Source organism: Carassius gibelio, chromosome A9 (assembly GCF_023724105.1).
Source record: "Carassius gibelio isolate Cgi1373 ecotype wild population from Czech Republic chromosome A9, carGib1.2-hapl.c, whole genome shotgun sequence".
Classification (NCBI taxonomy): Eukaryota; Metazoa; Chordata; class Actinopteri; order Cypriniformes; family Cyprinidae; genus Carassius; species Carassius gibelio.
The window spans coordinates 8,937,340-8,954,506 of record NC_068379.1 but is presented as its reverse complement, the minus strand read 5'-3'; the positions used below and the strand labels follow the sequence as shown (position 1 = coordinate 8,954,506).

The 17,167-nt window shown below is 41.8% G+C and overlaps 1 protein-coding gene across 2 annotated transcripts in view; it reads left to right on the top strand.

Moving 5' to 3' along the window:
- kalrna (kalirin RhoGEF kinase a) overlaps window positions 1-17,167 on the top strand; it is a 205,455-nt gene that overhangs the window by 155,454 nt on the left and 32,834 nt on the right. For both annotated transcript variants that reach the window (XM_052606894.1, XM_052606893.1), the window contains exon 34: window positions 8,700-8,946. In XM_052606894.1, coding sequence (XP_052462854.1) covers window positions 8,700-8,946 — 247 coding nt within the window. The remainder of the gene's footprint in view (window positions 1-8,699; window positions 8,947-17,167) is intronic.

Genomic DNA, 17,167 nt, shown 5'->3' with positions numbered 1-17,167 from the left:
ATTATGTCTTCTGTGAAGTCACATGTGCATGCTGCTATCACACAGGGTCACCTTTTAAAGGTGGATAATGACTGTTACCACACAGGTTTCCTGAACACTTCTGTGCGGTACTGAGCCAAATTCAATTCTCTGTTGTTTTCAGGCTAATGAGAGCTAAGGACACAGTGTGTGTGTGTGTGTGTGTGTGTGTGTGTGTGTCCCTGTGGAATAAGCGTTTCCTTCATTCACTCACAACAGCTCAGGGTCTGTTTATAACTGCACGTTGCGGAAATCACATTCATCATACTGCATAATGATGCTTTTATTCTTACAGCTCAGTGCTGAATGCATGTCACAAGACCATCATACGGCATTAGATATTTCTTGCTGGATTCATCTTAAGATGAAACCGTATTCAGATTTTGCATTAAAATATGCAGTTTTCCCCCTTTGGCTATGGAATTATTTTGAAAGAAAATGTGAGTTGTGACAGATGTTTTCTTTGGCAGACGGTCCATATGTCTTTGATTTAAATCACTCACAAGAGCAAGAGTCATACAGTCATTCTTACAATGCAATTGAAACCATGTGCTATAGGTTTCTAGGTATTCACATACTAACTGTTCATGTCAGAATAGTTTGTATGGTATGCACTACTGTATATGACAGGACTGTATATGCAGGATTGTTTTGCACACAAATTTACATTTGTACAGTACAGTATGCAATTATTTCCATTTCCTTTCTCAGAAGATTTGAATGGTGCCAAAATAGCAAACTGTACCACTTTTTGGGACACTTCTGTTGGAGCTAGACTCACTGCAGAACATTGATTGGTTGACAGAGAATCGTAACTTGCGCATGCTACATCTACACAAGAGCTCAATGCTATGTTTTGTTTTTTTTTTACTGGCCAGTCGGGCCAATGGTTCAAATTATTACTTATTGCCTGCCACAAGAAAAAAAAAAAAATAAATACTGTAAATTAATTAATTAATGAAAAATAAACAAATAAAATAGTTGCCTTTATCATTGTTTTTGATCTATGCTGTCTTGTATTCTAATAAATAAGCTTATATGACACCAATAGTTTAGATGCTAATTCAATTTTAGATTTCTCAATTTAAATTTCAGCCAAAACTACTAGCTTGATAAATGTAAAGATCAGTCATTATTAAAGACAAGTAAACATTTAGTAAATGAACAAATTACAAGCAATCACACCACTGAATGCAGAACAACACTACAAATGAAATGATTTAGGATTTTATGTTTGTAGGTTTTCAGGTACAGAAATTGAATAATCACATGTACAATAACATATAGATGTGCATATTATTCAGTGTGTTGCACCTTGATTTTTTTATAGCCATTTAAAATAAGTAAAATATGTGGTAATCATGAATCGATCCAAAATAAATAAATTATACACACTTGTAGCATGTGCAATGTTTGATTTAAATTAGGCTGTATAAATTCAAAATTTGTAGCAAGAACAGAATGATCTGACATTAGCTTTGTGGAATTATGCTACATAAAACACAGCAGACGTGTTGAATGAGATGCACCACCACTTTCTGACAGCAGGTGGCGCTGATGGAACAGCAGCATTTCCTTGGATATCGCTAAATATAAAATTCTATATTGGATTTCTTTTTTTTTTTCAACCAACGTGAACCTGCTCTGTATTTTCTCCTCTTTGCATTCATCTTCAGCGTCGCTGTTAACAGCCATTTACAGACAAAATATAATCATAACAATATTTCCACACAAATGGAACATAGTCTGAAATAAAACAAAAAAATGCCCAGATGATCGGTGCATCTCTGCTCCACTGGATAAGTTAAATATTGATTAATCACTGTTAAAGCTACTTGCCAATATGGGTATTTTGACACATTTTTGTATATATTTGTCCGTTCAAGCGTAAGAAAGATGCGGTCAGAAACTCAACTCGGGGCTCAGTCATCAGAGACACAGCCGCTGTGCGCGTGTTGTACTGAGTGCAGTTGTCTTTCGTGGCTTGCTGGAATGCTTTTAAATTGCTTGTTTGTTTTTTTTTTTTGTTTTTTTTTTTTTGTTTTTTTAATAACCAAGGCTTAAAAACAGATGCAAATGATAAACAATGTCACACTTTCTTCTTTGCACAAGAATGACATCGTTCGCTACTTTCCAGCATACACCACGCTTGTCAAGTAAGTGTACGGTTGGTGGTGGAAACGCAAGATCAGGGTGTTCAGTCCTAAATTGAGCTGTACTGCTCTGTGGAAACAAGGCTTTAAATGATTACGCAAATAGCAATGGTAGACCACACGGGTCAAAGTACACACAGTATGAAAAATCAACTTCACAATTACACTTGCAATATTTAACTTTATACTCAAAATGAGCCTTGAAAGCAATGGGTAAAATTAATATATACAGTAAATTCATAGTTTTATAACTTTCAACTGAAAAAAAAAAGATTCCAAAATGTAAATAAAGTTTAATCTGTCATATGTTCTTATATTTATGTACTTATTTACAAGGACAAAAACAGACATGTGATACACAACCAAAGGTGTTCACTAATGAGAGGAGCAGCATGACTGAGCCTTAACCTCTGCTGAACACTGAACTCAGCCAATCAGAGACGCTTCAGAAAGAGACGTAGGGAGGGAGGCAGAAGATAGATAGAGAGAGAGAGCGAGGACAGATATAGTCGTGGATAAAGGACAGATAAGTCGCCATGCCAAGGTGGATGAATTTTAAACTTTTCAAAGAGAGCAGTCGTGTAAGTGAGATTCATCTGATCATTTCTATTTCTTTCTCGCCTATAATCCAAGTGTAGTATAATGGTCTGTGTGTGTGTGTGTGTGTGTGTGTGTGAGAGAGAGAGAGAGACTGGGGATATCAGGACTTTACTGACAGACTGTATGAGCCAGTCTTCTGTGATCACACTCGTGTGGAGACAAGTTAAGCGCTCTGCTGTGAGACTGAAAACTTATTTTTTTTTGTTGTTGTTGCATGTGTTATTTCCTGTTATTTGTTATAAATTGTAATAATTTAAAATGCTACATGTGAAATGAGTTTTACTAGAGCACAACAGCTGTCTCTCAGATGGTAGTTATTATAATGTGTCCATGTGTGTGTGTATTTAAATGTTACAATGAGGTTGATATCACTGGCAGGAAGTGGATTATTAACAAAGTCGACTCACACAATCTCCCAAACACACCCTCTTGTTTTACTATCATGTTTAAAGTGATAGTTCACCCAGAAATGAACATTCTGTCATTATTTACTCTCCCTCGTGTCTTTCCCAACACATTTGAATCCATCTGGCTTTCTGTAGAGCACAAAAGGAGATGCTTTGAAGAATGTTCCTAATGATCTTTTCCAAACATGGAAAAAGCAGACAGTTGGCAGGAACGGACAGCCAGCATGCAATTAGTAATGCAACAGATTTGTCTGAGGAACAAACAGAAATTTCAGCATTTATTTAATGAAAATCTCAGCCGTAGTTTTTTAAAAAATACATTCAAATATGTGTAAAAAATCTGTGCATTTTTAAATGTATTTCAAAAAAATCGGCAAAAAATACATTTGTTAAAATAGGTTTCAAAATAAATATATTTGTTTTTTTGTTTTAAATGTGTGTAAAAAATAATTATATATATATATATATATATATATATATATATATATATATATATATATATATATATATATATATATATATATATATATATATATTGTCCTCCATAAATTTCACATATTTAACATTTGAACAAAATCTAACAGGTATGAACTTTATCACATTTGAAGAAAATCAGCATGTTATAAAAAGACAATATCACAATATATAAAAAATACAGTTAATTATTATTACGTCATTATCAAACTAGTTTTGATCTCTAGTAGGCCATTACATTAGCCTGAATGTTAGTTACTGTAAGACTAAATGCATTTTGAAAAATATTTTGCTATATGAAGATTGAATATAAATATATTACCAGTTTCAACAATATTTTCAGTGAGCTTCACTGTTTACAACATATATTTTGTATGTAAGCATGTATTGATTAATTTACTTGCTGCATGGGATATGATCGGTTCTCTCAGAACATAAAATGGATTACATGACGTCTGTTGATATCTTCCATTTATGAGTTCTGGATATCATTGGGTCAGAGGTCGCAAAGAATCATTTGCAATTGTGATATTATAAATGGAGATGAATCTAGATGCTTTGCTGTCTGTTTGCACTTGTACGTGTTGAAGTGACTCATCTACCTGCCATCCTCCGCGTGAAAACACAGGCTCTTAATACTGTTTAGAGAGTCCTCTGATCTCCATGATAAAGCCCTGCAATCTGCGAGACCTTTCAAATCGAGCCCATTTGACGTTTATGTCCTTTCTGACGCATGATCTTCTCCTTCTGAGACCCCTGACTACCTAGCAACCCAGCTTTCCTCTCGATCACTGCGGAGACCTGATACTCTCTCAGGCAGATGGTGCGAGAGAGGACGAGCACATCTGCTGAACACTGACCACAGCTACATGCTAGGTGACACTGAACAAATCAAATAAATAAAGCTTGTTCAATGTGCTAAGTAAAGTCTAAATAAATAAATAAAAATGTGCCTTTTTTATAAACTTTTTATATATATATATATATATATATATATATATATATATATATATATATATATATATATATATAAACTAGCAATTGCAAGAAAAAGTATTTTGAGATAGCCACAATTACCTTTTTTACAGACTTCCATGTTTAAAAGTAGAGTTTCATTCAGTGGCGTTTGATTTCTGTAAAGTCTTCATTCTAAGAGTTTACAACTTTCTGAAATGTCTTTGTCAGTTCTTTTTTTTTCTTCTTTCATATTATTTTTCTTTTCTTATTTTACTTTATATTATTTTCCCCATTTTTTGTTATTTCTTCATTTTCTTTCTTTTTTCTTTTTAATTTTCTTTTCATGTTATTTTTTTTATATATTATTTAATTTATTAATTTATTTTATATAGATTTTCTGCTCAGGTTGACTCTTCCTTATCCACCCAGTTTAAATAGGATAGCATTAATAAATAGGTTAAGCATTTTATTTATGTCTCTAAGTCTTTGCAGTTCAATCTCACTAAAATAGTTTTTTGAGTGAATCATCTTAGTGTGATCTGCTGTGACTCTGAGAACTGTCATCTGTCATTTTGGTCATTTACTTTTTTTGCCCTTCTTTCTGCAGCTTTGGGTCTGAGCGTTGGAATATATATATATATATTTTTTTATCTTTGTTCTTTTTTTTTTGGACCATGTTGAGCAATATCAGCAGGACCTGAGTTAGATTAAACAGCACCTGCTCTCTCTCTCTCTCTCTCTCTCTCTCTCTCTCTTCTCATTCAGCAGGGTGCCTTGTGATGTCATCATGACATCATGTCCTAGTTTTTAATTCGTAGATTTAATCTTGAGAAAGTTTGTGGACCTGACTGGTTTATTGTGGACACAGGTGTCCTAACAAAGCAATCACAGCTCCAGTTTATCATATGATAACACTTTTAATGATGTTTTGCATGATTTGTTTGTTGAAATGACACTTGTTTTAATAATGCACTATATACATTTTTATTAACATTAATATATAACTACAATTGTAATGGCTTGATTTAATTACAATTTCTTCATAATATGACCATCATATTTCACGGCTCTCTCAAGCTAAATATGATCCGTTTAGTCATGTTTTGTGTGTTTTCCTGCTTCTCTTATAAGAAGTGAATCATGTATTGTGTATAAGAGGCAGCATCTCCTGACCATCGTAATACCCTTTCACCTGTTCTGTGTCTGTCATTACATGACCAGCTCAGTCTCACAGCGCCTCATTACTCCTGGATAATTATTCACCTGGAATCATTTGGTTCATAGTTCATTCAGTCAACTAGTGACCTGTCATAAAGTGGCATTTTATAATGGTTATGTACAGGTCCTTCTCAAAAAATTAGCATATTGTGAAAAAGTTCATTATTTTCCATAATGTAATGATAAAAATTAAACTTTCATATATTTTAGATTCATTGCACACCAACTTAAATATTTCAGGTCTTTTATTGTTTTAATACTGATGATTTTGGCATACAGCTCATGAAAACCCAAAATTCCTATCTCAAAAAATTAGCATATCATGAAAAGATTCTCTAAACGAGCTATTAACCTAATCAACTTATTAACTCTAAACACCTGCAAAAGATTCCTGAGGCTTTTAAAAACTCCCAGCCTGGTTCATTACTCAAACCGCAATCATGGGTAAGACTGCAGACCTGACTGCTGTCCAGAAGGCCATCATTGACACCCTCAAGCGAGAGGGTAAGACACAGAAAGAAATTTCTGAACGAATAGGCTGTTCCCAGAGTGCTGTATCAAGGCACCTCAGTGGGAAGTCTGTGGGAAGGAAAAAGTGTGGCAAAAAACGCTGCACAACGAGAAGAGGTGTCCGGACCCTGAGGAAGATTGTGGAGAAGGACCGATTCCAGACCTTGGGGGACCTGCAGAAGCAGTGGACTGAGTCTGGAGTAGAAACATCCAGAGCCACCGTGCACAGGCGTGTGCAGGAAATGGGCTACAGAGAAGCAGCACTGGACTGTTGCTCAGTGTCCAAAGTACTTTTTTCGGATGAAAGCAAATTTTGCATGTCATTCAGAAATCAAGATGCCAGAGTCTGGAGGAAGACTGGGGAGAAGGAAATGCCAAAATGCCTGAAGTCCAGTGTCAAGTACCCACAGTCAGTGATGGTCTGGTGTGCCATGTCTGCTGCTGGTGTTGGTCCACTGTGTTTTATCAAGGGCAGGGTCAATGCAGCTAGCTATCAGGAGATTTTGGAGCACTTCATGCTTCCATCTGCTGAAAAGCTTTATGGAGATGAAGATTTCATTTTTCAGCACGACCTGGCACCTGCTCACAGTGCCAAAACCACTGGTAAATGGTTTACTGACCATTGTATTACTGTGCTCAATTGGCCTGCCAGCTCTCCTGACCTGAACCCCATAGAGAATCTGTGGGATATTGTGAAGAGAAAGTTGAGAGACGCAGGACCCAACACTCTGGATGAGCTTAAGGCCGCTATCAAAACATCCTGGGCCTCCATAACACCTCAGCAGTGCCACAGGCTGATTGCCTCCATGCCACGCCGCATTGAAGCAGTCATTTCTGCAAAAGGATTCCCGACCAAGTATTGAGTGCATAACTGAACATAATTATTTGAAGGTTTACTTTTTTTGTATTAAAAACACTTTTCTTTTATTGGTCTGATGAAATATGCTATTTTTTTGAGAAAGGAATTTGGGGGTTTCATGAGCTATATGCCAAAATCATCAGTATTAAAACAATAAAAGACCTGAAATATTTCAGTTGGTGTGCAATGAATCTAAAATATATGAAAGTTTAATTTTTATCATTACTTTATAGAAAATAATGAACTTTTTCACAATATGCAAATTTTTTTAGAAGGACCTGTTTATGTATATATATGTTGCTCATGATACCTAATAGAGTTCTCAATTCAGTTTAGTTTAATTCTGTCTCCTATGTTTCACCTAAAACATAAAATAGAGTCAAATGAGACGATTTGGGTTCATATTGAGATCCTGTGGTTGCAGGAAAATCGGAGTATGCTAGCAAATCTGAAGGCAATTATTATTATTATTATTTTTTTTTTAATTAATTTTATTTCCATAAACTGATGAATCTCCATTTTGACTACTATTTTAGGTCTTTTAAAAAAAACATGAATGTAACACAGACTTTTGATATGTTGATCTCTTCTAAATAATGATGTGGAGTTGAGCTCTGTTGGGTGTGGAGCTGCAGATCCCAGCAGGACAATCTTCATTATGAGCTTTGATTGCTTCTGCTGTTAAGGCATGCGTCTCTGAAGCTTTCTGTGGTAAATGGAGGAAACGGGGACATACACAGGAAGTGAAGATGATAGTCTGATATACCTAACGGCTCCGTGAAATTAGAGGAGCTTGTGTATGTCCCAGTGACCGCTGGATATAGTTGGCCCATGTTTTTCATGTTTAGCCCTTTACAGGCTATTTTATTTTATTTTATTTTTTTTACGTTTATATGCATGTCTTACTCTTGCCACAATTATGCAAAATTGGATGTTGAAGGACAGCCATTACATTATTTCTCTACATAAAAAAGAAAGAAAGAAAATCTCAGCAATAAGAAAAAAAGGGTTGTTTTGTCAAAGCATTTAGTCAAAAAAAACTACAGCTCTAACAGCTGTCATGATTTCAATTTTAAACACCTACAGAATGATGATAAAACACATGGGCTCTCCAAAAACAGTAATGTGCACGTGAGCCATGTTTTCAGATCAGTCTTTTGGCTGTTAATATTTGAGAGCTTGAGAAGCTGTAAAACTGATAACAGATGTTCAGTCTGACCAGAGTTCATGTTCTAGAGTGTGTGCAGCAGCATTAAAGTCCCCTAACACACTATCTCTCATTACTGAAATGTCACATCTGATCAGGAATCAGTTTCCTGTCTGTGAAGAGTCCTTACTCCAACAGATGAAGACTTCCTCCCTCATATCTCTTTTATCTCTCTGTTTCTAAATGCTCTTTTTATTGTTGTATGCCACTATGCCAGAATTGAGACACTGTTTTTATATGATAGTGTTATGTAATACTGTTTCCTTAGTATTTGACTCTGTTTCTCTGCTCTCCAGCTCTCGGGAGGGTGCGAGCTGACGGTGGTCCTGCAGGACTTCGTGGCGAGCGGTCTGTCTGAGCTCAGTGTTCAGACCGGTCAGACGGTAGAGCTGTTGGAGCGGCCCAGCGAGCGTCCGGGATGGTGTCTGGTCCGGACCACAGACAAGAGCCCCCCTCAGGAGGGACTGGTGCCCAGCAGCGCTCTGTGTATCTCTCACTCTCGCAGCAGTGTAGAGATGGACTGCTTTTTCCCAGCAGGCAAAGGTAAGGTTCCTTTAACATTTTTTTCCCCTCAAATATATATTTTGTCACATTATAAACCCCTGCCACGTTTAATTTAATGCATCTTTTCTAAATAAAAACATACATTTATTTTAAAAAGATGTCTTACTCCACTTAATCAAAACACTTGAAATATACTGTATATTTTCATCTTGGATATAAATAGTTATTTTGCATTTAAGTTTTTTGGCAGTCTGATCAAATAAGATTATGATGTTGACACTGTTCTTCCAGTTGGTTTGTTGAGTGCATAGCATTGTGGGATCCAGTGTTCCAGTTCTGTTTGTATTCCAGCACAAGCTTTTGACCAAAAGATTATGAGAAACATAAATTCAGTCATGTGTGTCCAAACCTTTGACTGGTAGTGTACGTCATACTGCAGAAACATACTCGGTTACGAACGTAACCTCGGTTCCCTGAGATACGGAACGAGTACTGCTTAAACTTTTTTAAACCAATGACAGCGCTGTGGCGATGCAGCACGCCAAAGCCCGCCAAAATGGGCGGGGCGAATGGCTATATAAGCAGGCAATCGCCAGAGGAAATCAGGTCATACGAATGAAGCGACGACACTGAACCCGCAGCCTCATGGCATGGCATATAACGCAGTACTCGTTCCGTATCTCAGGGAACCGAGGTTACGTTCGTAACCGAGTACGTTCCCTTTCGATTCTTCACTCATACTGCGTATGGGGAACAAATTCAACCGCGCCGTGCCACGGTAGGGAACGACAAGACTTATCTCGAACACCCTGGGGTCTAGAGGATAAGTGAGAGGGCCAGAGCCATCGAACCCTTGACGCTACACTGCTAAGACAAGTGTATCATCACCTCCACTGCTGGAGGTGGTATGATGGTATGATGTGGTATGATGACGGAATCTGCTAGAGGCCGTCGTATCAAACCGAAAGAACCCGAGCATGCAAGGTCGGGATATCCAAGTTATAGAATCTGACAAAAGTGGACGGCGAGGACCAGCCACAGATGTCCTTGATAGAGACACCACTAGACCAGGCCCATGAAGAGGCCATCCCTCTAGTAGAGTGGGCTCTTACTCCTATGGGACACTCAAGGCCCATAGAGGAGTAACATAGAGCGATAGCTTCAACTATCCAACGCGAGAGGCGTTGCTTTGAGACCGAAGACCCCTTGGTGCGGCCACCAAAGCAGACAAAAAGCTGGTCCGATTGCCTGAACGGCTGTGACTGCTCAATGTATATCCTCAAAGCCCTCACTGGGCAGAGTAAATCCAGCTCTCGCTCACCTGACAACGGAGGCAGAGCTGAGAGGGAAATTACCTGTGCTCTGAATGGCGTCGAGAGCACTTTAGGTACATAGCCATGCCTGGGTTTTAAAATGACCTTAGAGTCATTGGGCCCAAACTCAAGGCATGCAGGGCTCACCGAGAGGGTCTGCAAATCGCCAAGACGCTTGACCGATGCTAGAGCAAGTAGCAGAGCGGTTTTGAGTGTAAGGGGCCGAAGGTCAGCTGACCGCAGCGGTTCAAAGAGAGGTCCTTTGAGTGCTCCAAGGACCGTGTGAAGGTCCCAAGTGGGAACGGTGAGAGGACGTGGGGGCTTCAACCGCCTAGCACCTCTCAAGAAACGCACAATGAGGCTGTTTCGTCCCACTGATTGGCCAGCAATAGGAGCATGAAATGCTGCGATGGCTGCTATGTAAACCTTGAGCGTGGAAGGGGTGAGACCCTTTTCTAGACGCTCTTGGAGAAATGACAGTATCGGAGATACGTCACACTCAACAGGGTCTTTGTTTTGTGCTAAGCACCAGTCAACAAAGACTGACCATTTCTGGGCGTAGAGGCGTCTTGTAGACGGTGCTCTTGCCTGAGCAATGGTGTGTAGCATGTCCCCGGGGAGGCTCAGAGGCTCCCATCGAGGGACCATACATGCAGAGCCCAGAGTTCTGGCTGTGGATGCCAGATTGTCTTGTTTGCCTGAGAGAGGAGGTCCCGCCTCAGGGGGATCGGCCATGGGGCTTTTATGGAAAGCCTGAAAAGCTCAGAGGACCAAACTTGGCTCCTCTAGAGTGGGGCCACTAGGAGGACTCTGTGCCCGTCTTCCCTGACTCATCTGATGACCTGAGGGATCAGAGCGATCGGGAGAAAAGCATAAAGAAGGAGGCTGGGCCAGTTGTGGGCCAGCGCATCTGTTTCCTTTGAAAAATAAGTTGGGCAATGAGAGTTGCTTTCTGAAGCGAAGAGGTCAACCTCTGCCTTCCCGAAAATCTCCCAGATTTGTCATGCTGTCCGACTGGACTAGGATGTGGCACACTTCCAGGATCGCCTGAAAGGATTGAAGGGCTCGTTCCACTGCCAGCTGACACAGTGTCTGGGTTGTGTTCGCTGGGGTTCCACTAGATGTCCCCCTTTCTCACGGTGTTTGTCCCCTTATCACTTACTGTTCCCTTATTTGGTCACCTTCCTCCTTGTTGTGTAATTGATTGTTCCCCACCTGTCTCCTGCTTCCTCATTATCCTTCTGTGTATTTATACCCGGTCTGTCTGAGTCTGTGTTACGGACTCCTTGTTTAATGTTGAGAGTAATTCATGTCCGTCTATTCCTGCCTTGCCTTGCCTTGTCTTGTGTTCGTGTCTTGTTTATGTTGTTTGGATCTTCTGGTTTTGACCCTGCCTGGACTGTTGACCCCTTTGGATTATCCCTTAATAAACGACTTACCAGCAATTGGTTCTCTCTCCTCGTTCCTTGCATCACGAGTCGTGACAGAAGGACTCCGTAAACACGAGAGCCAGCGGTATGTCGTTTTTCCATTCCCCAGCCAAGATGGCGGAGCGGAGAACCAAGTATCTTCAGCTGAACGCCCTCCGCCAAGAGAGCAATGGACTGGGTGCCCTGGCACAGGTGTGTGCACTAAAAGCATTGTTTAATGATTGCCTGGATGACCCTTTGCCTCGATGGGAGTTGAAGGGGTTGGAGATCCTGGACTTCTGGGGGTTTACCCATTACCTGCGCCATCGTGCTCAGTGGGATGCAGCAACCACGCCTGAGTCTCCAGACAAAATGGCCGCCAGCCCAGCGCCACAGCACAAGTTGGCCGCCAGCCCAGCACCACAGCACAAGATGGCCGCCAGCTCAGAGCCACAGCACAAGATGGCCGCCAGCCCAGCGCCACAGCACAAGATGGCCACTAACCCAGCGCCACAGTACAAGATGGCCACTAACCCAGCGCCACAGTACAAGATGGCTGCCAGTCCAGCACCACAACCCAAGATGGCCGCCAGCCTAGCACCACAGCCCAAGATGGCCGCCAGCCTAGCACCACAGCACAAGATGGTCGCCAGCTTAGAGCCACAGCACAAGATGGCCGCCAGTCCAGTGCCACAGCACAAGATGGCCGACTCAACACCTGAGTCGCCAGTCAAGGTGACACAGATTCGCCATCATAGAGGGCGGAGGACGAGGAGACAGGCATCTACCATTCCTCAAAGCCTGGAGAACGTTCTCAAGTGGGCCGCTGCCGTCCAGGGGGACGTTCCCGAGCGGGCCGCTGCTATCCAGGGGGACGTTGCCGAGCGGGCCGCTGCCGTCCAGGGGAACATTCCCGAGCCACTGCCGTCAAGGAGGACGTTCCCGAGTGGGCCGCTGCCGTTCAGGAGGACGTTCCCGAGTGGGCCGCTGCCGTCCCATAGGCGGTGCCTGAGCAGGTCGCTCCCGTTCCCAAGGCGGTGCCCGATGCTGTTCCGGAGGCCGAGGCAGTGCCCGATGATGTTCCGGAGGCCGAGGCGGTGCCCGAGGCCGTTCCCGATGCCGTGACCGAGGCGGTGCCTGAAGCCGAGGCGCCTCAGGTCTCCACAGGCAGTCCAGAGTCCGAGCTGTAAAACTGGGGAGGCAGAAGCCATCAGCCCTAGCATCCTCTGAAAGAACTTCAGAGGGAAACAGGCTTTGTTCCTGACAGAGGCTGTGAGCTGTTGAAGTACCAGAGCACGCTCTGGTGATATGACCGCCCACATATTGACTGAGTCGAAAACTGCTCCCAGGAACGTAATACGTTGGCTGGGCAGCAGTGAGCTCTTGGCAAAATTGACCCTGAGTCCTAGGCACTCTAAGTGGCTCAGGAGCACGGATGGAATGGAAGAGCTGCAGAGGAAGTGCGTAGGCAGGCCGAGTAGGGGGCGCGCCATGACTTTGTCAGCTCATCATGAACTTCAGGGAAGAACGGGGCATAGTGCTGGCGTGGGGCCTGGCAGCGTCCTGGCAGGTACCACTCGTCCAGCCTGCTGCGTGTCGGCTCTTCAGGGGGGGCCCACTCCAGATGGAGTTCCTCAACGGCCTTGGAGAGGATGCGGAGAAGCTCGGCATCCATCCCAGCTCTGGCGACGATGGGCTCCAGTGTTGGCAAGTGGGCGGGGTCAGAATCACCGGCCCAGTCCTCCATTTCAGAAGCCGCGAGTGACATGGAGTCGTCAAGCGGATCGTCCTCCGATCCGCCAAAAGAGACAAGGCCGCTCACTTCAGCCGAGGGACGCTGCTCTGGGCGTGAGAAGAGGACAGGGGACGGCTCTCTCATTGGGAGGGTGAGGCACGCGGGCGCTGAGCCGGCGTGAGCTTACCCAAACCCGGGCGCTGAGCCCCTCTTCCCCGCTGTCTTTCCCAGGCAGAAAACACACTCACCATGGCCGTCGTCATCATGCAGAAGGGCTCTGCATGTGCCACAGCTGTGGCACGGCATGGCCGCCGCCATTAAAACGGCGTTAGAAACGCTCTTTTAGAGCGGTGAAAAAAAAAAAGCTCTTTTGTGATCGCTGGTTGGCGGCAGGAGATCGCTGAGAAGCGGCCGGAAGCGGGCGGCCGAGATCGGCGCTAAAAGCGGCTGTCTGCGAGAACACCGGCGCTGCAGGTGGTCGGCGGTTTCAGCTGGTCCGCTGCGGTGCCTCTTCGACGGCGAGAGCTCGTTCCAGGCGAAGGCGTTCAGCAAAGATCCAGTGAAGTGAAGTCGTCGCTGAAGGAGTAAGATCTGATTTCCTCTGGCGATTGCCTGCTTATATAGCCATTTGCCCCGCCCATTTTGCTGGGCTTTGGCGCGCTGCATCGCCACAGGCTCGCGCAGCTACACAGCGCTGTCATTGGTTTAAAAAAGTTTACAGATTAAACCAATGGCAGTGCAGTTGCACTGCGTTATTGAAAAAAGGCTTCAGTATCGAGGAAAAAAGGAAGGAGCTTTTCCCCATACACAGTATGAGTGAAGTATCGAAAGGGAACAGTGTGAGTTGTAAAGTAGTGCACAGTGAACCTTCCTGTTGATACGGTAGTTTTATGAGTGAATGGGTAGCCTGGTCATAGTGTTTGCATTTTGTGCATTTGCAACTTTTGTCCATTAGTGGGCACCATCACTCTAGTGTGTCAGATTGACTCCCGAAGTGCTCTTGACATTATTCACACCCTAGGCATGTACGACTCAATGTCCTGATCCCCTCAGTAAACATACGATCCTGGGCACACTTGCTGTTTGTTTTCAGTGACAAGAGTTGTCTCTCCTTTATCCTTTTGACAGGATAGAGATGTTACACACATATACTTGGAGGCCGTTTACCCCAAACACTGCTGTGATCCTATTAGCATCAGCATCTAGCTCACAGGATACAGCACTGAAGATTTTTTTATAGTCAAAATGAAAAAAAAAAAAGTCAGAGTAAATCGGGATCATGTACAATGTACAGTGTTTCCACAAAAAGGCATAACTAGTTTGCTTACAGGCTGCAGACCAGTATTCTTGTAGACTGTTTCCATTGTGTTCATTTAATGAATAATGTAAATGCATTATTACTCGCTATTACTATATCTCACACTGGAATGCCCTAAAAATGGGAAGCAATGGAAGTTTTCTCTGGAATGTGGAACATTCCATTTCCTCGTGTGTTGCATTTTAACAACCATCTTTCATTTACTGTAACTCATGAATAATTTGCTGAAGTAGAAATGTCATTGAAGAGTTCAACACTTGAGTTGTTACATTTATCATTGTTTTAGTCTCCTGGGTTTGAGTTCATGTTAGTCAGATAGAGGTGTGTGTGTGTGTGTGTGAGAGAGAGAGAGAGAGCGAGAGTGCTGTGTGCACTGCTCCTTTAATATTGAGTCTATTTTAGTCTCTGTCTGATTTGCATAGCTCCTCCTGTCTGTTGTGCTGGGATATTGTGTGTCATTACCATAAAGATTCCGCTGCAAAATGCAAAAAAGGCCTGATGCAGAGCTCCTAGCAGGACACCTCAATATGGAAATGAAGGCAGCGTTCATGCAGCTCGGAAACATAATACACCTATTACAGTCAGAAATCAATTATCTGGAAATTCTGCTTAATTCTCTATTTGATGATGCTATCCATCTGAGACTGAAGTGTGTGAGACAGCTGTAATGACACACGTACTCTGAGATGATGATCTAGATGTTGACTTTGATTCAAGATGTTTCCTTGAAAGATCTAATGCATCTCAACAGGGTTCGTGTTTTGTCATTGCATTACGTATTTATTTATTTTCTCTGTTTTATGTATGCTGCTGATTCCAATCATTCCAGTATTGCATCACAAAGCAGGTGATAAGTCTGCTGATGACAGTTTCACCTGCTGCCACACAAACAATAACAGCATCCAACTCATGCAATCTTCACTCATTCTGTCATGAGCTTTACACATCAGTGAATCTTTCTCATCTAGTTCAGAAGTTCAGCTCAAGTTATCTGTATGGGAACGTGTGTTTCCTTTTTCAAGGGTTTCATATTTAAAGTGCTTTCAAAAAAGAAAGAGAAAAAGTGTATCGGGGAGTGTATCGACCCTTGTGGTGCCCCGTAAGCATACTATAGCTGGACACATTGTCATGACTTCACGTTGTCACATCCAGCAAACTGACTGCGCCTTTGTCTGAAAGTGAAACATGAGAGAGATTCTGTTGCTCCGCCTCTATCTCCTCTCTGTAAGTCCGGCTGAATGAGAGTAATCACTCATTGGTGCGGGTGCAGTCCTCCGGGAACATCTCTCTCACTCTCTGTGCTGAGACATGCATGTCTGAGCGGTCATGAGGAGTGATAAGAGTGTGCGCTCCTGCTGCGGCTGGATTTCCTCTAAATGCTGCTGCTGCTGTCATGTGGGAGGTGGGTTTCACAGATGCTGTTCTAGAACTGCAGAATAATGTAGGTTTGCATTGATCTGGTTTACCCATGTGACCTGTTGAAGTAGTTTATTCATCCCTTGTGAAGAATGTGCACAACTGTATTGAATGTGCACTTGTGGCTCTTAAAAGAAAAACTGTATTTGCAGATAATATTAATGAAATAAAAGGCCACTTAAGTGTGCTAATGACTTTTTAACAACCTTAATTAAAATGTGCACTTTACAATAATGTCTAGTTTTACTTTGAAGTATACTTTAAATTATTGTTTTAATAATATTTTTCGTTCTTTATAGAAGTACACTTATTTTGACTAACATACTAAAGCATTTGCAAAGCATTTGAAATGTAATGTATTATAAATGTAATTGCAGCTTCTTCATTGGAATGTAGTAGATATAATTTAAATACATGACATGCGAGTTTCCAATACATTTAAGTATATTTTTGATTACCATAAATGCTTGGCAGTACATTTGACACTTTAAAGTAGACTTCAAATATATGTCAAAGGCGACAGAGTTATGAAATTACACGTATATGTACTCAAGTCCTACTTAAGTGGGTCAAAAAAGTGCACTCACATTTGACTGTATTTGAAATGATTTAATTTAAACTATCTAAAATCTCTATTTAATAACAAATAACATGCAACCGAGTATCTGAAAACATTCAATTCAGTTTGTGTGTAAGTATATAATTTTAATTATGAGTACTTTAATTTAAAATTGAAGTGCATTTATTTTCCCCAAGGGATAAAATGAAGGTGTCTGTTCTTGAAATAATTACTTTTGGGCATTTATTACTTAATCTGATAGATAATTTGTTTTATCTTGCATGTCATTCATATCTCTGGTTGGTGGTTTGAAATGATATTGACTGTAGCGCTACAGTTGTTTGCTCTGTCTTGTGTCATGGGTAGATGAGGGTTGTTTGCACACGCGTGTGTGTTGATGACAGGGTGAAGTACCTCTCTGCTCTTCTCTAATGTGAATTAAAACGGCTCTTTCTCTGACTCTCTCGCTCTCTCCGTACTGATTATCTCAGGAAGTTGCTCTGCAGAAAG